At 41.3% G+C, this 23,924-nt stretch overlaps 1 protein-coding gene across 24 annotated transcripts in view; it reads left to right on the forward strand.

Moving 5' to 3' along the window:
- The first annotated feature begins 4,169 nt into the window (after nt 1-4,169).
- AFDN (afadin, adherens junction formation factor) overlaps nt 4,170-23,924 on the forward strand; it is a 132,961-nt gene continuing 113,206 nt past the window's right edge. For all 24 annotated transcript variants that reach the window (XM_074863019.1, XM_074863031.1, XM_074863042.1 and 21 more), the window contains exon 1: nt 4,170-4,675. In XM_074863019.1, the coding sequence (XP_074719120.1) occupies nt 4,562-4,675 (114 nt within the window). In that variant the 5' untranslated portion in view covers nt 4,170-4,561. The remainder of the gene's footprint in view (nt 4,676-23,924) is intronic.

Here is a 23,924-nt window from a genome sequence, read left to right on the forward strand (position 1 = left end):
ATATACTGTGTTTGTTTACCAATTAGGCTCTGAAATTGATACTTTGATGTACACAGCGTGCGCAATTCATGCGGGTGAGATAATGGTGCAATGAAAAACTTCTTTTCCCTCCCTGACTCATGTGTGTTTATAGTGTACAAAGCTGCAATCCTTATTCTGGCTAATTTATCTGCCTCAGTGGGTGTGTCGTCTATGTAAGGACTGGAGTTTGATGACCCAGGTTTGCAATGTTAATGTTGCTCTAACATAAGCTTTTCCATTGCGTTATGCAAAATTACAGCTCCGATACTTCTGCTCTAGAAACGCATGCACACTTGGGAAGCCATGAGAAGGGTTACTTTAGTAATTTCAGTCTTACCTATGAATTTATAACTTCTAACAGTGTGCTGATTTATACAGCGTGGCACTACACATCAGATGCGTGCTGCCTCAGAAAATTAATGCTGCACTCTGGCAACCATATGGGCAGCTGGCGAGCAGCCAGGAGACCAGCGGAGCACGACCCTACCTTCATGCAAACCTACCCTATGCAAGAGAACTATTTGCATGAACTGTGCTAGCCAAGGAGCAGAAATAAAAGGGATCCTGTACGTTGCTGTTGCTTATAGCCATCAGATCCCCCAGGGACAGATGTACGCCAATGTGATTAATGAGAGAAGCTGCACAGATACGACCCCCTCGCGGCAGGTAACTACACGGACAGGGCATTTCTTGATGTCTTGGGGAACAGAGAGGATTGCAAAGGCCTCCTTGTGTAACTGTGTTTCTTCTTTATGGATCTCTCTTCTAGTTGTTGCTCTCACCTGTGACAAAATTTAGCTTGCAAGCTCTACGGGGAAGGGCGTTTATCTTATTTGTTCTGTAAAATACATATACTTTGAGTGCTGAACAATCACAATAATGGCCTATGGTAGCTTAATTATCTTAAGCACCTTAGAAAAGAACAGAACATTGTTCAGTAAGGAAAGAAGTAAAAAACATTCTTCATTATCACTTGCAAGTAAAGCAGTTTTTGTTCCCCATTCTTCTGCTTCTCTCACCCTATCACCATATTATTTCTTATCAAGTATGTGATCATTTATAGAGCTAAATCTAACTCTGCCACCAGCTTCAGTGGGACTACCTACAGGAATGCTGGACTGAATTGGAAACTCCTCAAATAGGTTTCTGTCTTCTCACTATGTAAATAATAAAACTCTCAGAAAGAATACAGGCAAAAATTTTACTGAACGGTTTCAAAAAACTTTATGCAATACCTTAAATGGAAGATGCCTTGACGACAGCTCAAACACACAATTCTGTTTATAATGTATTTTATGTGTATAATGCTTTCCATTCATAAATATCTCTGAATTTTTTTTACAACTGTTCACCGGAATCATGTCACTTGCGAGGCTTTACAGCAGCTGTTTCACTTCTCATTGCAATAGCCCTATGAAAAAAATAGGGATGGAAAGTAAAGCAGCACGCATTTTCCACTGTACACTAGCTGGTACACTATAATTTCATGCTTTAGCTCTCTGCACACTAGCTTTTCCAAGGAGATCAGGGCTTATGCTTTATCTCCCACAGTACAATCTCCATTCGCATACCGTCCTGCTGGTTCACTCAGACAGCTGAATTCTTGTCTATATTACGATTTTTCTTAAACCCTGATGCTGTACTAAAGCTGCTGCTATTTGACTGTTGATGGCAACAACTTGTTCTGCAGGTACAAGCAGGCCTGGTTTCTTTCAACACTGCTTCAGCACCGTCCAGCTCAGCGTACAGCTGATCAGCAGCGTGGTCGCTCCTGGTATCTGACCATCAGTAGCGTTTCCATTGCTCCTGCCACTACAGAAATACATTGTAGTGACTTGAGATTTCTGAGAAATGACATCTAAACATTATTAGCCTGCTCCAGTCCTGCTCAGTTTGAAGGGTTTGTTTGTTTCCAGGCTGGAGTCTAGCTACGGATTAGAAATGCTGACTAGCTGCGGTTAAAATAGAATAAAATCAATTCACAGCTGATTATATATACCACATGGGTCCAGCACAGTGATAATTTTATTCCTGGTGCTCCTCGGCATTTGAAAACCCAGACACGCCAGCAATGCTAAATCAACTACTTTCAGTAGCCAGTTTTCCCAGAGCAACCGCCTCTTTTCCCCAGCAAAAACAATTTTATCTATGTAGCTTCTAATAGCAAAATGGTGATCTATGCACACCCTGTACATAAAAGTCTTCTTCCTAATCCTGAAGTAATACATCCACTGTTTCTCATCCTGTGTCTTCAACAATCCCATTTCACCAACATCCAGAGACAAGCACCCAAATCAGCACACCACTCTGTAAATGTCATCTGTCACCGAGCATGCAGCTATCTGCCTGGGTTGTGGATTATGGCATCACAGATTTTACATGGTTTCTTGATCTTTGCAGGCACTGCCAGAACATCCAAAGTTATCTGGCAGCACATTCTTTCTGGACATGGAAAAAAAATTGAGCATATTTTTTTCCCCCTTTTATGTGAGTTGTATTTCTTCGTTTGTCTGTTCCATCTTCTCTCTACACTTTACTTCTAAAAGGAATATAGTATAGTTTTAGAATGATGATATCACAAGAACTTGAGGTTTTGTCCCCCCCTCCAAGTTCTCCAAGGGCTCTCAGAAGGGCTTTCAACACCTCCCTGAGTGGGATCCGAGAAATAGGATCTCTTCCGTCCTTGGAACTGTAAAACTCTAATATGGCACAGTTAGAGATGTAGGGCAAAAGTATAACTGACCTTCACCTGTAAAACCAGAACTGCTGGTACTTATACAGGAGCTATACTGGTGGATAAAAACAATAATTTAATTGCTTAATGTAGACAAGGCCTCTGAGGAATCTCCTTCTTCAAATAAGCCAGCCAATCAAAACTTCATCAGCAAAACCCACTCATCTGTACTCCCTCAGAAAGAGGAACTTAAAATACTTTGCCAGGTACACTAAAAAGAAACAGTATTTCTCCCTTTTTAACCACATGAAGAAACCAAAAAAGATACACACTCCGGCAACTGAGTTCAAATATGATTGTTCAAGGACTAAATTTCAGAGGATGCCCAATGCAAAGTAAATACGACTGCTTAAGTATCAGGATGCATTACTTACTTCAGTGGGTTAAAAACCAAAGCCAAACCCCCAGAGCTGTACTGGTTTCCAAAGGCCATACAATGGGCGATGCCTCTTACAGACAACTGACACATTTTGTGAGAAACCACACATAAATTGTATGTCTAAGACGCATTCAAACATATCTGATGCTTTAACTTCCTCTCAGGTTCATCTCAAGCTGTGCAAATTTGTCAATACAGCCTTTTTTAGACAATTCCTTTCACACGGCGCTCCGAAAACACTCGACAAAACATTTTTAAACACAGCAGCACCGAGGGAAGCAGCGGGGCGTTACTCCCCTCGCTCTGCAGGGAGAAGCCGAGGCGAGGGGCTGGAGGCCGCAGGGTACGCGGGTGGCACCGCCCGGCACCGCTCCGCTCCGCTCCGCCGCGGCCTTGACCTGCTCCCCCGCTCCCCGGCCGTGCGCCCTGACCTCTGCCCGCGGGCGGGCGGGGGTTTGGGAGGGAGGGCTGGGACGCGGGGACATGCCCGCCCGCCCGCCCGCCCGGCCGTCCTGGCGCGGAGAGGCCACGGCGGGGCCGCGCCAGCCTCCACCGCAGGGTCTTTGTTCCCGCGGCCGCGGCAGCCCAGGCCCTTTGTTGCTGCGAGGGCCCGACCGCCGGCCCCGCGCGGCAGCCGGGGCTCCCGCTGAGGGCTGAGGGGCCTCCCGCGGCGCGTACGGACACACAGACACACACGCACACGCAACCCCCACTCCGGTGCCTGCTCCCCGCCCCCCCCCCGCTAACGGCCGCCGCGTGTCCCCAGCCGCCGCCCCTCCCCCCGCGGCCGTTCCCCGCCGCACCTGGCCGCGCCCCGCCCCGCCCCCGGCCCCCTCCCCGCGCCGGAGTGGAGGGGGGGGGGGGGGGGGGGGCAGGGGGCGCCCTCCTGAGGCGCGCGGCCGCCGCCGGGAGGTGAAGGCCGGCGGGAGCGCGCGCGCGCGCCCCCGGGAGTGGGAGGGGGAGGAGGAGGGCGGGCGGCCGGGCGGGGGCGCGCACGGGACGGTGTGTGAGGGAGCGAGGGGAGGGCGATACCGGGGCGGAGAAAGGCGGCAGCAGCGGCGGCGGCTTCGCTCGGCTCAGGGCAGGCGAGCGGGGACAGACGCTGCCGAGCTGGGAGACACAGCGGCCGCCGCCGACGACTTGGGGCATCCTTCCTCCTCCTCCGCCTTCTCCTCCTCCTCCCCGCCCTTCCCCCTTTCTCTTTCTCTCCTTCCCCGCTGTCCTCCGGGGCCGATCGCTATCGGCGGCGCGATCCCGGGGCGTTTCCGCATCGCCTGTGCCGGCAGCGGCCGAGGGGAGAGCCGGCCCCTCCCCTCCCCAGCCGGGACTGAGGGACCCCCCGCTCCGTCCCCGCCTCCGCCCCTCGCCGGGGCTCGGCGGAGAGGGCCCGGCCCCGGCTCGGCTCCCCGGCGGCGGGCTCGGCGAGGATGTCGGGCGGCGGCGGCGGCAGCCGGGAGGAGGAGCGGCGCAAACTCGCCGACATCATCAACCACTGGAACGCGAACCGGCTGGACCTGTTCGAGATCAGCGACCCCACCGAGGTGAGCGACCCCGCCGCGGTCCCCCCTGCCCCGCCCGCCGCGGCCCGGTGCTCCCCGCCACCCCCTCTGGGCCGCCCGCGAGGTGAGACACCGCGCCCGGGCCAGGCCGCGCCCGGCTCCGCCTCGCGGCCCGCGGTCAGCCTGGCCCCCCCCGCCGCCCCCCCGGCCGGGGGGCTGGGGCGCGGGCCTCCCCCTCGCTCTCCGGTAACGCGCGGCCCGCTCGGGCCGGGGAGGAGGCTCCGCTCCTCGACGGGGAGGGCCGGGGAGCGAGCGCCGGGCCCCTTGCCCTGCCCGGAGCGGCTCGGGGGAAGAAGAGGCAGGTTGCAGCCGCCGGGGACAGAAAGGGAGCGCAGGGCCAGAGCCCTCCCCTCGCGCCTCCCTTCCCCTCCCGCAGGCACATGCCGGCCCGACCCTGCGGGACAGGCGGCTCAGAAGCAGGAAACCCTCTGGGAGCTGGAGGTGGCGAAAGGGGGCGGGCAAGGGCGGTCATAGAGAGGCTAACCCCCCCCCCCGACCCCGAAACGGGTTACCTCCGTGGGCTTTTTTTTTGTCTATCTGTGACTTAAACAGAGACGAAAGGCTGCTGGTGGAAGAGAAGGACCGAAAAGCCTGCTGGTGGGCTTTTCTGTTGTTGCCTGCTCGTTTGTTCCTTCAAATACTCGGCTTTGTGCAGGAGGCGCCTCCTACAAAGCAACCTGCGCTCCTAGGGCGGCTCTGGGGGCCGCTGGTGCAGTCCCCGGCGTTGCCTTCCCCCGGCGTGACGGTCGCCGCGCTTTGGTTCGCCGTGGCCGGAGGCTGCCAGCCCTCGGTGTCAAGTAAATACCGGGAGCACGTTCGTAGTCCTGAGCTCACATGTTGTACCGGAAAAACACAGCGGGTCATTTCTTCCTAATGAAATGGGTGTTTCTGATGGCTGAGGGAGGCTGGGTTTTACTCTTTTTTTAGAAAAGTAATAGTCAAACCACACCCTACCACTACCCCTTGTCATGTTCCCTTTGGCTGGTTAATGCTGCGCGTCTGGTTTGAAAGCGGCGGGGGGGGGCTGTGGGGGGGGAGGGCTGGGGAGGCAGGTTACAGCCCTGTTTGTGTGTGACAGCGAGCTCCCCTCTCCGAGGGTGGAGGCCGGTCATGTGCGTGTTCCCGGGGAAAAGGAGGAAATTCACACTTGCTCTTGGCCTGGCCCTGGTCCTGGTTGTTTATTAACAGAAGCCTCTGAGAAATCACGTTGGCTTGGTCTGGGGAGCTTGCTCCTGTTTCTGCATCCAGGTGTTGCCTGCTAGCGTAGCCACGAAAAAGTCTAGAAAGCAATTCTAAGATTAAGTCTGTGATAGCTTAAGAAGAACTGCTTTGGGTATTTTCAGTTCTGCTCGTTGCAAACTGTTTCTTGAACATGAAGATGAGGGCTTTCTGTGACTATTTCCTGCATCTTGCAATATTTATCATAATTAGAGCTCCTTGCTTGTATTGCTTAGGTTTTAATGATCTCACTGTTGGCTGACAGTCACTTGTTCAAAAAAGTGGGCTGATGCTAGCATGAAGGAGCCTTCGTGATTGTGTTTGAGAACATAGCACGATCTGGAATTGCAGGTCGACTGCTAACTGTATGGTTTATTTTGTGTCTGATTAACTCGTTTGTCCATTCCCAATACATTCTAACTCCAGCCTGTTTTCTTCATGTTTATGGTAGATTGTGCTTCTGTAGTGTTATTAGTAAGTAGTTTTAACAAATCTTAACCACTTTTTAGGTCAACCTTACGTTTATCATAATTAACTAGACTTTGCACAAAAGCTACTAGCTCCATTACAGCTGTTGTGAAAAGAAATTTTACTTGCATTAGCTCCACACTTAGGAAATTAAGCCTCTGAACCTGTATAGGAGCATACTTACCACTGTCAATGATAACATTTATTTCAGTTGAACTACCGATAGTAAAAATCAAGTGCGTGCATATCTTTGAACATCTGAGCTTTTTAGACTACTATTTCTAGAAATGTTTGATAAGACTGCAGGTGCATTTACAACAAACTGGCAGTAGGTAACAGTTTTATAGATAAAGTATATTGTCCTTCCAGATAATTACAGATACAGATCTTCACATTTCTTTCACAGTTTACCCTAAGCTGACCCAAATTTGGCAATATTTTCAACCCAGATGATGGTGTGATTCACATGTGTACTACTTATCAGCTTAAATGAAAGCCCTTTTACTAGGCTGCTTGAGAGCTGACAATCCTCTGTTGTTTTTGCCCGCTGTTCCAGGCTTAGCTTGACCATAAGGCACATCTTGCTTATTGTGGGGGATGCAGCAAGCATGGCATCTCTGAAGATGCAGTAACCTGGATGTGACTTCTGGTTGGGTGTGCCTGAGCTGGATTGAACAGGATCATTTTAAACTGTTCAGACACAGTCATTGGCCTGCTGGGTTAACTTTGCGCAGCTAGCACGTGCCTGTGCTGCAAATAGTCACCCAGGAGCTTCTGGTTGTGTATATCATGTTTAGAATATGGAGACTTGATGCCTTATAGTGATTCTCCAGGCATTTCTTCAGTGTAAACAATCTGGTTTAACTGACTTGTCTTTGAAGTTTCCTATAGAGAAAGAGTAGGATTTTCCAGAGGAGCTGATCACTTCCTAATAGTAGGGTTTCAGGGAGATTTATATATTCAGAAAGGAAAAGGAAGAGTGAAATCTACTGTTAACTGACTAGAGTTTTGACAGTATAGCTTAGGCAGTGACAGTGAAAGGTATTCATTCACGTGTGACCTACTGATGTATCTCAGTGTTAGTTTGAAAGGTCTGATTCTTTGGTGAGACACAATTGCTGTCAGTCCATTGGGTCCTCATCACTTTAATGGAGAGTGTAAAATGTGACTTGGTTTTGAATGTATAGAGTAGGATTTTGAAAGTGGTTTAAATGTGTGGCGTTTTTTCAGAGAAGTGCTTCATGAAACAAATCAGTTTGAATTCCTGTTAATATTTCATGGGTAGAATAGTCCTAAGGGGTTACAGATCCACTTGTCTACTTGCCTCTTTTGAGAGATAGGCACAAATTATTTCTTGAAGTATGTTGCCTATAAGATACTAAAAAGCAAGACCCTTGGGTAGGGCACGTTGTAGAGTTCTGTTACTAACTTTTTCCTAACTTGTTGTGTGATATGAACAGTTAACTAAGTCATTCAGTGCGACTTTTCCTCAGCAAAACAGGGATGAAGGGAACTTCCTGTTCTGTGCTCAGTTGGATATTCCACTGTCTGTATCCCATGTGAAGAAGATGGAAGACTTCTTGGGAGTGGAGTGAGGGTTTCGTATCTTCACTTATGCTTTCACTGAAGTCACTTGTGGACTCATGCTTGAGAGCAAGGTGGAAACTTTAACTTTGTTAGGTATTTACCGATTTTAACACTTGTTGTTATTCTGAGAAATCTTTTAATAGTTTGCATCATTTGCATTTTGAAGATTTTTTTTATTTTATTCAGAAAGTAGGTGAGAGAAGCTCTGTGTCTTGAGATGCTTATAAATGAACAAACCCAAAACTGGTTTTTAAAGTTTTGGTTAATACTAGTTAAAATCTAGCGGTGTCAGGAGTGATGCTAGGTACAGGCCTTTGCTGAATTGCTCTGTAATGCTATGATTTAAATTTGGTTAAGCTTTACTTTGCTTTACTCAAATGATGAGGCAGCTACTCACTTTTGCAAGTCTAAAGAAGATACAGAAGGTTTTGGGGAAATGTAGGGTGAATCATGTTTTTGTAGATAAATCAACACTGAAATTCAAAATGAAACAGTATATTAGCCCTTTTCTTTAAATCTGTTTCCCCTTTCTGTTTTACTTTCTCCTTGCCTTTGTTCCAAGTGTTACCAAGTTTTTGGATGCTTTTAATATCTGGCTTGCTTTTTCCCTTTTTTTTTTTTCTTCCCTTGGCCAAGTATAGAAACACAGTAAAAAGACTTCAGACCTTTTGCAGTAGGAGATAAATTTGTGTTTTGATCTCGATTTAAATCTTGAGTGATTATAGTACCCAAGTTTTCAAAAAGGAGTAAGTTTGAATTAATGATTTGGTAACAAGTGCATACGGTTGTTCAGAAGTCTGTAGATAAGAAATAATTTGCATTTATGTACTTTCACCTTGCGCACACACTTCTCTCCCCCCCCCAAGTGCTTACTGGAATTAAGTGATTGATTATATAAAATAACTGCATATGGATGTTTTGGAAGAGAGCAAGGGATGCAAAAGCACTGTAGACTAGTGCATTTATCACTGTTGGATAGAATAAATATGAATCCTCCTGAAAGCATTTAAGATTTGTTTTTAAGATGCCATACGTGAACTAGGCGTTATTGTTGGTCTTGATGTCAAAATAAGGTTTCATCTTTAATGTATGCTTTCATAATTGTGTATGAGAGGAGGAGAGCACTGTGTTTTTCTGAACGTGGTTTGTGGGTTAGGAATGTGAATTGCATTTAATTTTTTGAGGCAAGACACTTTTTAAGACAGGTGGGGGTTTTTTGATAGTTGCCCAGGGACTTGGGGATTGTTGTCAGAAACATTAATCTGTTGTAGTTCTGTTTTCTGATGGAGAAAGCTGTTCTAAACTAATCTAATACACCTACATGTTAACAAAAGTAGAAAGGTCTAATCAAAAAGCTTGGAGAAAAAGCATGCTTTGTGTTAAGAATAACTACTAATAGAGTATTAAACTTTTAAATATCCATACTTGAAAAAAGAGAAATTTGGTAGGTCTTTATGGCTATTTGATGATTTCTATTTTTTTTTTTGTCTGAAAATAACTCTTCAGAACGAGGGTGGAGTTATTTTGTTTAGTGTGGAGGTTTTTTTTGTTGTTTTTACATACTGGCTTCCCCCTGTTCTGGTGTTACATATGTTTGAGCTAGTCAGTATGTTTTAAATTCTTTTCACTGGCTTTAAATACAATTAATCTATTTACGGAAAGTGTTACACAGAATGCTGGATGACAAGATATTTTAAAGTTGATGCAATTTTTGTCTCTATTCTTTGGGTTCAGATCTGATTCTGGTTCATTAAGGATCATAGGGGAGACTGATATATGATGTAAATTTGTCGTCGTTGCCAAGTAGTTCTACAAGCTTGTTATTTAAATCTAGTTAGTAAGAATTAGGAATCTTTTGGGAATCTACAGGGGATTTAAAACCTATCTGAACGGTTGCTCACCCATAGGTTTATCTGGCTGTGAGACTTTAAAAGGACTCATGTTTTAAGATTGGGATTACCAGTGACTGTGCCTACTGCACTGCAGGTGAAGCTTGTAGTGAAAGTGCAAGTCTAGAGGTAGGGAAGCATTAGATAAATTGGTAGAAATGCTTGGGCTTTCTCCACACGTTGGCTTCTACATTTTTTAGTAGTTTTAACTAGTGCAGCTCTGCAAACCATATAGATATCAAGCAGCTGATGAATATATCTGAGAATACTGTCTTTTTAAGTATACCAGACCTATGATACGGAAAATAAATTCTTTTTGGAACAAATGTTTAAGCCAATATTTAGACAGTCTGGAAAGGTGTCTTATAGTCTTTAAGGACTGGTGCCTACACTTTTTAGTGAGTAGAATATTTTCCAGTAATTACTACCACCAAACAGGCACAGTTCAAGAGGAGGTAAAAACACTGAGTTCTAGTTCTGCATTGAAATGGATGGAGAAAAGAAGTCAGGGACACAGGTCTGCTCATTTGCATCAAAAGGGCTACTTGGAGACCAGTTTTCGTTTAACTGAGTAAAAGTGAATACTCTGTCTTTACAAATGAAATATAATCGCTATTACCTAGAGAGCGATAAGAACTTTGAGTTAAGATTTTGACCACAGTCTACAGACAATGTACTGGCATGAAAATATTTCTAGGAAGAAGCTTTATGCTGTGCTTTTAATATTCCTTATGTAAATTATTTCTTGAGTTAGTGGCTAATTAGGTCCATACAATTCAGACATACTGGCTTTAAGAATTCCCTCCTGATGTGTGAATCTGTTCCCTGCCTAAAATGCCACTGATGAGCATTTTTTCAGTTGAAAAAACCCCTGGTCCTCTGGACGTGTTAGGGATTTGCTTTGTTTTCACAAGCGTGTTTTTTTCTGACAAAACTACTTCTCATTCAAAAAGGTTAAAAGAAAATGAATGGAACACACTTCTATGATTTTTGAGGAAAACCTTGTTTTATAATTAATACAAATTTGCTTTTGTCAGTAAGAAATATTCATCTAAACAGGGTAAGAAAAACTAAAGCTTAGCTGAAGGTCTTAAAAATGGAAATGAATTGGTGTTTGAGATAAGGATGTAGAACATAAGAAACCACTCCGAATTTATCTTTGTGTCAGTATTTGTTTGAAAAGTTGCTTTGTTAGAAATGAAGGGAAGTAGATTGTGGCTAGGCAAAATTCAGAGCGTTGCATAAAGAGTAACTTCTGGTTTTGACCAGTTGTTCTGATGAAGGTGGAATTGCAAATCACAGTGTGAAGTAATACACTGAATGTTATGATAAACTTGTTAAATTTAGAACATATTCCAGGTAAGTAATGGAGTATTTGCTCCGTCTTTCAAGACGAACTTCATGCTAATGGAAGCCTTTTCTGAAGTATATTTAAGTAAAGCACTACTTAGGTAATTCTTGATTTTTGGCTAGGAAAAATATTTACATATAAAATATACTTTGAGTGATGCTCATTCCAGTGAGTAGAGATGTAAAAGAGATGTGAGTAAAATTGCTCAATTTTGAAAAATACTATTTTTAAAATCAGATGTTGATATTAGAATACACTGGATAAAAAACTCTGGGGAATCTAGCAACAAAGGGATTTTGCCTTTAGCTGGTGAAAAGGCTAGAGCCGGTTAATTTCTGCTGTTCAGGTTGTTATGTTGATTTTGGAGATCTTTTCTCCTTGCAACATTAATTTTTACCTTAAAAAATCAGCTGCTAGCAGTTAAATGTGTCGTGGTTTAGGCCCAGAGGCCAACTGAGCACCACACAGCCGTTCACTCTCTCCTCCCACCCCCCCCACCCCCCCCACTCCTCCCCGAGCTCTGGGAAGAAGAGTAAAACAAAAAGGCTCAGGAGTCGAGAGAGGGACAGGGAGGGGTCCCTCACCCATTTAGATGGGCACAGGCAAAAAGCAAGATGGTTATGGGAAGCAAAAAACCCAAGAACATCACTATAATGCAGATACTAACAAAGCCAACACTTAACAGACAGAATGGGACAGTGAGAAGCGTTACCATATCTTAAAACACCTCCCCCCACCCCTACCTTCTTATCGGGCCCAGCTTTGTTCCCGGTATCTCTACCTCCTCCCCAGCGGTGCAGGGGCAGGGGATGGGGGGGGCTGCAGTTGGTCACTGCTGCTTCCTCCAAGGTGGGAGTAAAGCACTCTTCTCCATTCTTCCCCCTGCTCCACGTGGTTCCCCTTTCACGGGAGACAGTCCTCCGCAAACCTCCACTGTGACTCCTCCCCACAGATGCATTCTTCTCGAGATGCTCCAGTGGGGGTCACCTCCATGAGTTGCAGCCCTCCCAGTGCCAAACTATAACAGTGGGGGTTTCTCCTTCCCACAGAGTCCTGGGGGTCCTCCACAGGCCGCAGGTGAATCTGTGCTCCTCCGGTGACCCCCATGGGTGGTGGTGGGGGGAAGCCCTGCCATCTCACCATGGGATACTGGGGGGGCCCATGCTCCGGTGCACCTTGTCCCCTTCCTCCTTCCTGCCATTGACCTTGGTGTTTGCATAGGTGTCCTTCTTGTAATTCCTCCTCAGAAGTCCTTCCACCCCCTCTCAGATTCCACTTCCTAAATATGTTATCGCAGGGGCGCAGCCACCATTGGCTCGGCCTTGGTCAGAGGCAGGTCCGACTTGGAGCCAGAGGAGCTTTCAAGAAGCTTTTCACAGGGGGCCACTGCTGTAGCCCCCTCCCCCGCTACCAAAAACCCCACCACACAAACCCAGCACAAAATGCAATAACGTTTTAGGGGGATATTTTTTTTTAACGGGATATCCAATCCCAACGTATGAATTATTTCAGTAACTGTTAAGCAATGTGTTCACATTAATTATGTTTGTTAAGTAGTTGAGATGAAGATAAGTGGGCAACATGTTGCATTAGCTGTAGCTCATAGCAGAGTTAAGAATTGCCATATAAACAACTAGTGTGGGATTTCTGCCATCTAGTTTTGTACATCAAGATCGGAAATGATAAATAATGTTGAACACTCATCTCCTTGGAAATTTTCTGAGATTTGTGTAGAAATGGAGTACAATACATTTCTCTTTCTGGGTGGAATCAAGATCATTAAAAGTGAAAATGCTCAAGGAACATTGCTTTTTCTAATTTGTCAGGTTTCCTTTGCTCTCTTTTCTCTCTGCTTGTTCATTTCCTTATGTCCTTTCATGCTCTTCTCTTGTTTTCAGGGAAGGAAATGTAAACTTTTCTGATTTGCATTGAGATGCTTCTTTCAGTTTTATTATTTCCTAAGCAGTCAAGAATGTGGAAATTGAAGCTAAAGTTTGCGGTAGCAACAATAATTTTTAGCGCTTTCATTAAATTCAGTGGCCTCTGTAAAGCAAATGTTCGTATCTTTTCTTTCCTGAGTTGTTGCTCAGTGTTTTTGCTGGTCAAGGTATGTATTAGAGGCAGCTCGCTCTTTGTTTTGGTTTATCTTTATGACTAAGCAGCTTAGAAATACTCTTTAGCTAAATTTTTTTGTTTCAATGAATGTTATTAGGATAAACCATACTAGGTATTAGTTCTTCTGGATGCATACATGACTTGGCTCATAATTCTAGTTAAACACTCTGCAGAGTGTCCCCCTCCCACCCTTAGTCTTCAATTGCAAGTAAAAATTACTGCTGTTCTGTAACTGTCCCTGTCTAGAAGTTTGATAATCCAAGATGAAAATGGGAGACAACAGAGATAAAACTCTATTGATGAGAAGTAGTTCAGGTCTAGCAGTAACATCCAAGCTATTTTCCTGGACTGTATCATGCCTTGTGAACTTCTGCTTAATAAACAAATACATATGGTTGTAACATAACTTTTTGCAGTGAGAGGATACGTTTTCCATGTGATTGGTTGTCCTCAATCATCAAATTGCAGTTCTGCCCTTTATTGCTGTCTAGTTTGGTTCTCTAGTAGGAATAAAAAAATCTGCTTTGATGTAAGTCTAGTGTTCATTGCTTCTTTTTTTTCAGTACTCACCTGTTTTGCTGATACCTTCTTATTCTGGGTGACTTTTACTTTTTCCCTGTTAGGTGTGTATAATTTGGTAAAACCATTTTGTGTAATACTTCAGGATTATGGTAATCTATTTCTGTTACAGGTTTAGCCTCAAGGTTATCAATTGGTTAGTGTTGTCATATGTTGTATTTCATTACATTTTCAAGAGCTGCTTTCTTTCCTTGGGTGTTCACCTCTAAGTTAGACCTTTTGTGAACTCCTCTTCAGATCATCTAGCTCAGGTATTATTACCAGGGAATCATTCCTCTGATACCACCTACATTTTTGTCTCCTTATGAAGAAGCCATCTGTCTAGATACTGCTTTCTTCATTTCTCTCCATACTGAACAGGACAGGGCTCTATTGCCCTGGTCTGTCTTGGACTGTTTTGGTGTAGATTAAAGACATTTCCAGAAGTAATTAGTAGAGTTTTAATCCTGAAAGAATTGGAAAAAAAGTCCTAGGGTTAGGGTTGTCATCTAGAAGATTACAATGTATGGTTTGGTTGTAAGTACAAATGGGACACTAGGAAATGTAAATAATACTGATACATGTATTTCTAATCTGTCTTTAAATTTTATCATATAAATAGAAAACTCTGTTAATAGAGTTTGTGATTGTATTGATGAAATTGTGTATTGTCCTCTTCTGTAAGTTTGCCCATGTACTCTGTTCCAGTCAAGAGCAGAAATTACACATCATCAATTTTGCGAGTTTTAAGCTTTTTTAAGTGGTGGTTGGTATATTCTAAGAATAATTATCAATGGATTTCTAATTTGACTCGTGTATTTCAAGATTATAAGATACACTAGACTAAAAAAGTAGTTAAGAGTTACTATAGTGATTATTTTCAAAGACATTAGAAAACCTAGTTTGCGATGTAATTAGAAATTGAGTATCTGTTTGAATATGACTTCTAATGTCAGGTCAACTCTTGGGTAAATATTCTAGAATAGGTTTTGCGTAATATGGCACTAGTTGCTATAGAGTGATGGCAGACTGAAACAAAAATGATGTTGTATGTTAATAGCTCCAGGGTGATGTTTTTTGTTTTATCTGTTCATTGTTTTTATTGCTACTTTGATATGTTGTATTCTGTTGTAGCTAGAACTAGGGAATATGATGAAAGCTCTCACAATAACTTTCTACCTAGTACTAGATTACAGTTTCTTGATGAACTGTTTTAAGTCTTGCTTGCCCTTGGTGAATTGTGTCCCAGAGCATGGCTGAATTTCTGGTCTGCTCCATAGTGAAAGCACCGTTATAGTGGCGGGAAAAAATGAAAGAAGTTGTCTGGCAACAATATTTATTTGACCAGCAAAGTATGTTGCCCATAACAGTATCTATGAACTAAAGTTTCCGTTCCTAGATTTTTTTTTTTTAAGCATCCCATGAGCTATTTAGTAGAGCTTTGTCAGATGGGTCTTGTCAGTCCACACTTGAGTATTTTCTTACAGGCAGATGCACAACTTAATTGCAATGTCATGGTTTTACACGTGTATTGTATTGCTCACACAACCTAGTGGAAGATCAGAATCCCCCTTCTTAGTGAAGATTAGTGGCTGTTGTCTAGCCTACAGTTGGGCAAAAGAGTTCAAACAACAAAGAAAACCTCCCCCAATGACTACAACAAGAAAAGGTCTCCCTCCCTCTGCCCTCCCAGAAGGTGCTCTACTTTGATCATTGCATCAGCTTGAAATTAAAAAGGACCCTTTAACCATTTTATTGTTCTCAATTTTAGTAAAAAAAAAAATTATTCCATGTTCTTAATTTAAAAAATATGAGAACAATGCTGTCTGTGAAGCAGTATTCTCCTGAAAGGGAGATGTTTATGTACCAAATTGTATCAGGTGGTGTTTTAGAAAGTTTTGCATTGATAAAATGATCTTATAATACAGTTTCTTTTATGTTGAGAAATCTGGCTTGTATTCACCTTTCAGGTATAGTTCAATAATATTTACTGTGTTCGGATCATATCCAAGCATTGCATACTTCTTGTAGAATGCTGGGCATTTCGTTAGGAAACATGTAAGTTGTTTCCACTTAAACTGATAGCCTTACTGAACAGGAATAGTATTTATTTTCAGTGTAGACAGAATGGATGTTTTAAAAGAGTTCTTTAACACTTACTGTATTTATTCTGACTGTTGAAAGAGTGGAGTAGATTGTTTTCATATCTGGAAAAGGAAAATAATTTGAAAATTGTGACGGAAAGACAGTGTTTACTAATGAAAACATTGCTCAATCCTGCTAATTGGTTTTGGTGGATTGCCTATTATGTCTAGTGTTTGCTGTATAGTGAGGAAACTCAAAAGTGGAATTAAGATTACTGCATTTTGCAATCTAATTCTTTAGCTTTGTTGAAGCCTTTTAAAAAAAAAGGGGGGGGTGGCAAACAACTGTTTCCTCCTTCAGAAATTGATGAAATGCTCTAACAAAGCCCTTCTTTGTTTTGTGTAAGAGATGTATTGGAATACTTTCAATGAAGTCTCCAGAAATACTGAAATTTTAAGTGGTATTACCAAGAGTGTTTCAGTTGTTGCCATAGCACAACAAGGATTATTTCAATAAATTCAGCTGTTATGCCTATAGCAAACTGTTTTTAGGCAGATAAGGATTGATACCCAACTACAAAAAAAAAAAAAATCAGTGAAGTAATTTTATGCACTATTGGCATATTTACTGAAGCCGTCTACAAGCATCTAAAGACCGAACCATCCCAAAGTCATGAAATTATTACAGTCCCAAGAAGTGTTCAAGACATGAGCTCAGTTTGCAGTCTGTCTCAGCTGTTCTAGCCATTTAATAAGAAAAAAATGTGGAAGAAAGGCATTGTCTCTATCCTAGAGCCTTTCTCAGGATTTACAGTGAAAAATCTGGTTCTCTGTTACCTTCTCATTTCTGTCTGTCTATGTAGCTTTTGACTAAAGTTGGCATGTAAGGTAGTATCTGTGATGACCTTATGGTGTTTGAATTTTGCAGTGTTCAAAATCCTAGTAGAATTTTCTGAAGTAGTAATCAAGCAAATCTCTTAACAGTCTGATACTGACTCAGTATCTTGAGTATTGGTAGTTCCGAGGGAGTTATTAATTCTTGTTGCTGGAAATAAATTGTTTACAGTCTACTACAAGTGCCAGAATACTTTTGTTTTGTGCTTTGCTTTCTTGCTTGCATTAAAATGAAGCGTGGCTCAGTCTATCAAATTTATGAGATTAGCCAAATTTGAAAACTTTGCCTGCTCAAATTAATCGTCATTCATCTTGAGTTATAAGTGTCAAGTGGCAGCACAAAACTTGCATAGCATTGTACCGATGTGAGACAGTCGTGTACTGAAGCAAAGTATTGTACAACACTCTGGTAGTGGTAGTCTGAAATTCGTAAAAACCTATTGAAACTCAGCACTTAACCTTAAGTGTTTCTGTCTTCTCTTCAGTGTTCTGTATTTGTCTCCAGGTCTTTGAGCATCCTTGTGTGCTCATAAATATCCTTGTATATAATTATAAATGCACTGATCTAGCTCTCTCAATAAACCTGTCTGTATATAATCCTTCTCTTCACATTTCCCCCGCACACACTCTGCCCCAATAATCTCAAATCCACCACTCTAAACTGCAAACCCCAATCTTCTACTTAGGGTGAGAAATGCCAATTACAACAGTGTTGATGTATTCATCCTGCTATGTAGGCTTCAGAAAGACCCCGGGAGCATGACTCTCTGATTATCCAGCTTTGTCAGTAGCTTCCCATGAGGTTACTGATCAGCCAGTCCTGTAGCATGTGCCGTGTGGAGTTTGGAGTTTGGAACGGCCAGACCGTTGCAGTCAGGCCTCTTTATAACCAACTAGTCCCTGTGCTGATGGTGGCTGTGGCAGTGGGGTTTTTCTTCTAAGGAAGTGGGGAGAAGAGGTGTTTTATTTCTTGCTTGCTGAACTATTATAACCATTTTCCTTATTTTGGAGAGATTTTTCTTCTAATACGCTTTGAGTTTGAGTGTCATCTGTTCTGGGTACCTGCTAGGTAGAGAGAGAATGAGTTTTCTGGATTAACCTTGCACTGAATTCCCCAGCTGCTGAGAAGTGAATCTTGCACCAAGGGGAAAAATTCCTTCCTAACCACCTCAAAGGTAATTAGGATGGTACTTACAGCAGGTAGAGCTAAATTTAGCCAAATCCTGGGGATAAAAAGGGTGTTTATGGTGCAAAATGGCCAAGGCAATTGCTCTGATCCTTGATCCACATGCCTTTTTCCTAGTTCCCTCCTTCCAAGGTGGTCTACTACCACTGACATTATCAGTGGTAGTAGAAGTCTGCAAGCAAAGTGAGATACAAGCATATTTCTGATACCGTTATACCCTTAATTTCTGAAGTAAAATACTGAAGAGTACTGTTCTTTGGCATGACTGATAGATGCTTAAGTAATCTGAAGCCTTTTCCACCTCAACAGCTGTAAAAGAGGATGAATAGTTTCACATGTATGTACATACTCTGTTCTGCAGTCACTTCTTCACTCACCTCTCGGCACGAAAGCTGATAGTGTTGGCCTTCTTCCTGCTGTCACTGCCATCTGATTGCCATCATGGTCGTTGTCTTCTGCAACGTGGAACTGTCTTTGATTCTCTTTCTGCTCTATTATGTTGATGACAGGGAAAGGCAATGATGGGTTTTTCTGCTGCTAATGTTTAGCAGTTGTTTTGAGCTGATCCTTACCACTTTTGCAATGTCTAGGACTACTGAATAATCACAATTAAATTTGTATGTTGGTATTTACCGTGGCTTTCAAAAACTTTGGCCAGCCCTTTCTCTGCCTTATCCTCCACCCCCAGTGTCCATCTGTCTTAAACGTCATTAAAAGTTGACAACATTTTAATTGGTGCTTAGTTTATTTCAAAAAATTCTTTCCTTATTTACATGTGAACTGTATGTCAAATGAAAAAAAAGTCTTACAAGTTTAGGTGCTAAAGTTTACTGCATTTGTTTGGAAAAGCTGCTTTCTTGCTATACACAAGTGGACTCTTCTTTTTGTATTACTGAGCTTTCCTGTTTATGTATGCCAGTACGAAATAACATGGTAGTCTGACTTTTTCCTTACATTGACTATTGATCTAAACCAGTTTTCTAGGTAGAACATATATATGTTTTTTATGTAATGAGCAATTTTGAGTCTAATTCTTGAAAGTAGACAATGCTCAATCAAAAATATTTAGAAACCAATGATGTTACTAGATATTTCTTTTTTAATCTTTTGCTTAGAGTGCTTCTCCAAGATGATAGTAAGTATGATCTAAGTAATCTCATTTTGTTTAACTTGTGTGTAGTTGTAGCCTCTTCAACTGTCTTGTGTTTGTATAAAAGACATCTAGCATTCTCAGTTTGTAATAATGTCTCCAGGACAGTAGGATGGGAAAACAGTGATGCAGATACATGAAGTAATGTGTTAAAAACTGCTGTAAATTTGGTTACTACAGAGACAGAAAGAGAAGCCAGATTTTTATGCATGTATGCAGCTTGCTATTTGCTGGGTCATGCTAACTTAAGATTTCACCTTATAAAATATAGGGCGGGGGGTGGAGTTACGCTTAGGATGTCATACGCCATTGCCACCACACCACCCCCAGTTTAAATCTTAAGCTGACTTACATGCTATAGCAAGGAATGCCCCTTTTCTCTGTTTGCTACATGGATACAGTGAGAACTAGGTTATATATCTTCGTGGAAAACAAATAATTTTAATATTTGGTTTCATTTTTTTTGTTTCAAAATACTTAAATATCAAATCTACATGAAACTGCCTCATTTCACTAAATAGGTAACTTAAGTTTTAAACTTGATGATTAATTTATCTTTTCCATGTGTGTAACTTTATGGTATTTGAACTGCTAGGAATCTTAAACTGTTAATTAAGACAAGTATATATGTTTTATTAACATTCTTAAAGTGAATACTGAATACAGAAGAAATTCAAAATCCCCAAATGCTTTGCAGTACTAATTAAAAAAAAATCTTCTTGAACGAGTTACTTAAAGTACCTAATCCTAAAGAAAGCTTGCTTCTCATTGTGAATAATAATAAAAAATACACAGCACAGATAATATGGTGTTAACTGAGAATATAAGAAATGTTCATGGTGTTTTGTTTTGTTTATTTCTGTACAAATAAACCTGGAAAACTACTGTCATCAGTAGTAGAGAAACAAACCAGTAGCCAGCACACACATCACACTGAGAGAGTTTATTGGTTGTTAATTAAGAGGAAAAGCTAGGAACTCCTTATATTTTTAAATCCCTTTCCACTTCTGTATACTGCAGTCTTTGCTTCTTGACAGATCTCTTTTTTTTTTTTTTTTTTCTCTTTGGGTTCTCTTTTCATATTCTGGTGACATAATCCCTCTCTAATGAGAGGATAGTCATGTCTTTTGGTGTAACTTTTCAGCTATGTTAATCTTGATTTGCTGCAAAGATTCTTTAGGTAATATCACCAGTTGAAGCCTAAATTGTTTCATGGTGAGTCAGAATATATTTGAAATCTTGCATGGTAGTATCACTTATGCCTTCATTAACTATGTTTTAATATCTGAGTAAGCCAAACCAAGTTACTAAATGCTTTTGTAATCTGAGCCTGTTTAAACTCGAAAAACTCCTGTTAACTGTTAATCATGTGCGTTACTGTTTGTATTGTAAGTTGTCCTTGGTCCGTGTGCCACTGTAATGACAGCCACCTGATAAGAATAAAATTAAGGTTATTTGATAGAATTTTATTTTAGAAATATGCTTGGAAGTAAGCAACCAATTCATTTTCTGGTAGTTTTTTTTGCAATGTAATGATGACAAATGAAAGGTGGGAATTTTTTAAGTGGAGTTAACTAAACATACAAGCTGTGTCACTGGCTGCAGAACTACCTACTGGGCAGAAGTGCAAGACTTGCTGAGAATAAGGATTCATATACAGTACACTAGCAAACTCTTTCTTCTGGCAGCTCCTGATTAACACAGCTGCAGAGACCAGTTTTGTTAACCAGTTACATGATAAAAAACAGTAATTTGTTGTCTTCTAGAAGAAATCCTTAATATAGATTTGGTAGTGCTTTTTAAAACATAGCTCCTTTGATAATCGAATGTGCCATTTGAAAGGTGAAGTGAGCATGTTCATTCCTCAGTGCAAATTTACCTTCCTGACTGGGAAAGTGCTTTTCACTTTGTTATTCTACATTTTAATAAAAATCATGTTTATAATATGAGACAGATTATAGAAAACTTAAATGCTACAAATTCCAAAATAGAATTTGCTTCAATATATTAAAAGGTGTAGATTTTATTTTCAGTCTGAAAAGCATTGCAAGCACTTTTTTCCCAGAGCTAAAGGGTATTCCAGAGGATTTGAATTTTTAAAGTAGTGAACAAATTTTAGTAAAAAATATTTTGCTTTGTTTTAACAAAAATATATCTGATCTGGACTTGATAACAAAATCTGCTCCTTGAGATCACTTTCTTAATGAAAAAAGCATGAAAATTTTCATTGCTTAGTTGTGTAAACCTTGCTGCTGATGAAGAGTGGGTAGCCTGTGGCACAGGGAGGAGTTGCGTGTCTAAGCTTAGTAGTTCTTGATCACAGCTTAAAAATGAATGGTTGCTGGAATTACTGTTTCTGACTCTGATATTGCAAATTAGTTCATCTCACTTTATTAGTATGGGTCTGTCCAAACAGAACAGCTTTCCAAAATGGAAACCTATGTCTTTATGGAGAAAATTATACTTGCTCCTTTTTGTTCAGGAGAACCTCTGAAAAATCTCACTTTGGGAAAAAGATGTTCCATTTCAGTTTGTTTACTTTTAGCTGTTTGAGATGTTACATAGCTTAAAATTTTAGGCTGAAGTCCTTGTGTGGAGGTAACATCACTGGAAATTAACATCTTGAGAGGGAAGAGTCAAGACTTCAGTATAGTTTGGTCATGTATCTCAATTCGTAAAGGCCCAAATGTGTGTTTTACTGTATGGCAGTTTGCTTTCAGGATAAAAGACTAAAAAATGTGATTCCTGTCTTCTACATTTACTCAAACTAATCAGTCAATTTCATTGTTCCTAATTTGTTCTGTATGTCTTTTTAATTTAAAAAAACCCCCAAAATAATAATTTGCTAGTCTGTAACTTTTGGCGGCTGAAATGCATGCTGTCTTTTGGTTATGCATTTGAAAGGTATGATTCAAAAAGACAAAAACAACTGTTCTCTGCTTGACATCAAAAAATTAAGAGCTGGTTTTCCTAGTTCTTCAGTGCTCAGGTAGCTTGATCAGCATTAAGAAAATGCTTATTTAATTATTGCATTAAATAATTTGAAAAGAAACTGATCAAATTGCTTTGATAGTTGCCCATATGCCTTCTGTATTGAGAATTTCCAAACTTCTGATAATGAGGACCATGTTTTTATAGTGCTGAAATGGAGACTCGTACATGTGATTTTTGTGGACATAGATATCTAAAAGATATTTAGTGATTACCTGACAGCAACTACTAAATATCAAGTCGGTCTCAAAAGATGACACGATGATCCACATGTTAAAAGTAGTGTCAGTGTTTACACTGCTCTCTGTGGAGGAGCAGTCCTGTTGACTGCTCCAGGTATCCAGATTACAGTTTGAAAACAACTCATTACTGGCTGATACAGGCCATGTAGGCTTTACAGTGCATTACTGTTAGTCTAGTACTCTCAGCAGGGGTGAATATCTACTCGAGTATTTTTGATCATGAAATTATTGACAATGATTAGGAAAATCTTCATTTTTAGTGTAGGTGGTTTCTAGAACCAGCGCTATGACAAATTCACACGATGCAGATCCTAGACCTGTATCATATAAACAGTATCTCCATTGCCATACAGCTATAATTGTATAGTGGCATGTAGAAAATAAGACCATGACATTTTTCTGTTGTTACATACAACTTAGTAGCTACATGCTGCGTGCCAGCTAAATTAAGTTCAGAAAGTAAGATCTCTTATCTGCAAATTGAAATTAAGGAGAGATTTAAAGTTGAATTGGGTGCCTAGTGTTTTGAGATGGATAAATAAGGTGAACCACGAGTGCATTTTTCTCCTTAGAATAAGACTGTTACCTTCTTTCTTAATTTTCTTTGAGTGTGCAAGAGAAAGGCTGATCCTCTGTTTTGCGGATTTAGGACTTTTTACTTCATTTTGGGTTTTTTGTTCACAAGAACACTGAAACAGAGGCTTCTCTTAGTGTCTGAAATTCAGATACTGATTCTTCCCTCCTCCTGCCCCTATGTATACTTGTATGAAGTGAATGACTGAGAAGCTTGGAGCTAGACTGTTAGAGTAATCAGACCAGTGTTTCTTCATTCTTGATCTCTTTTTTGTCTTGGTCTACCCCACTTTCCTTTCGTTCGTGCTTTCTCAGTTTGTTTTCTTCTGATGTTCAGTTGCTTTGTGGTGTTCTCCTCAAAATCAAGTTGTACTGCTGTGGTTAGCATGTGATTATTATTATTATTAATAATATTTCCACCCACTCCTGCCCTGTTGTGCCCCATACACCCTGTAGCAACTAGAGAATAGCAACAAATTGGTATTGATGGTGGTGAATCACTTTCCCTGTTGCACTCAGATGCTTGTCTGGAACTTCAGAACTGAACTGTGTTCAAAAGTAACATATACAACCTCAGGAAATCTCATCAGTTTGAGGATATAGGGAGGGCAGGTAATATTTGATTTTTTAAATTATTTTTTAAAGCCTCTTCTGAGTCCTTGCCTTAAATTTTTGTGTTTGTCTTGCCTTTTCTGATCTTTCATTGCTTTTTGGTTGTATAATCTTTCTTGACAAATGAACAGGACTGCATGTTAAAAGAATCATCCTGAAAATTCCTGATGTTATAAAATATCACTTTGTATTCTTAGAGGAAAAACGAGGTAGAGGCTAGTCTTAGTATTTTGCACTGGCAGAGTAAGCAAGCTTATTTTAGAGCCACTGTACAGTGATAATATATAGAGATGTACATGATAATATTTGAAAA

Source organism: Strix uralensis, chromosome 3 (assembly GCF_047716275.1).
Source record: "Strix uralensis isolate ZFMK-TIS-50842 chromosome 3, bStrUra1, whole genome shotgun sequence".
Taxonomy (NCBI): Eukaryota; Metazoa; Chordata; class Aves; order Strigiformes; family Strigidae; genus Strix; species Strix uralensis.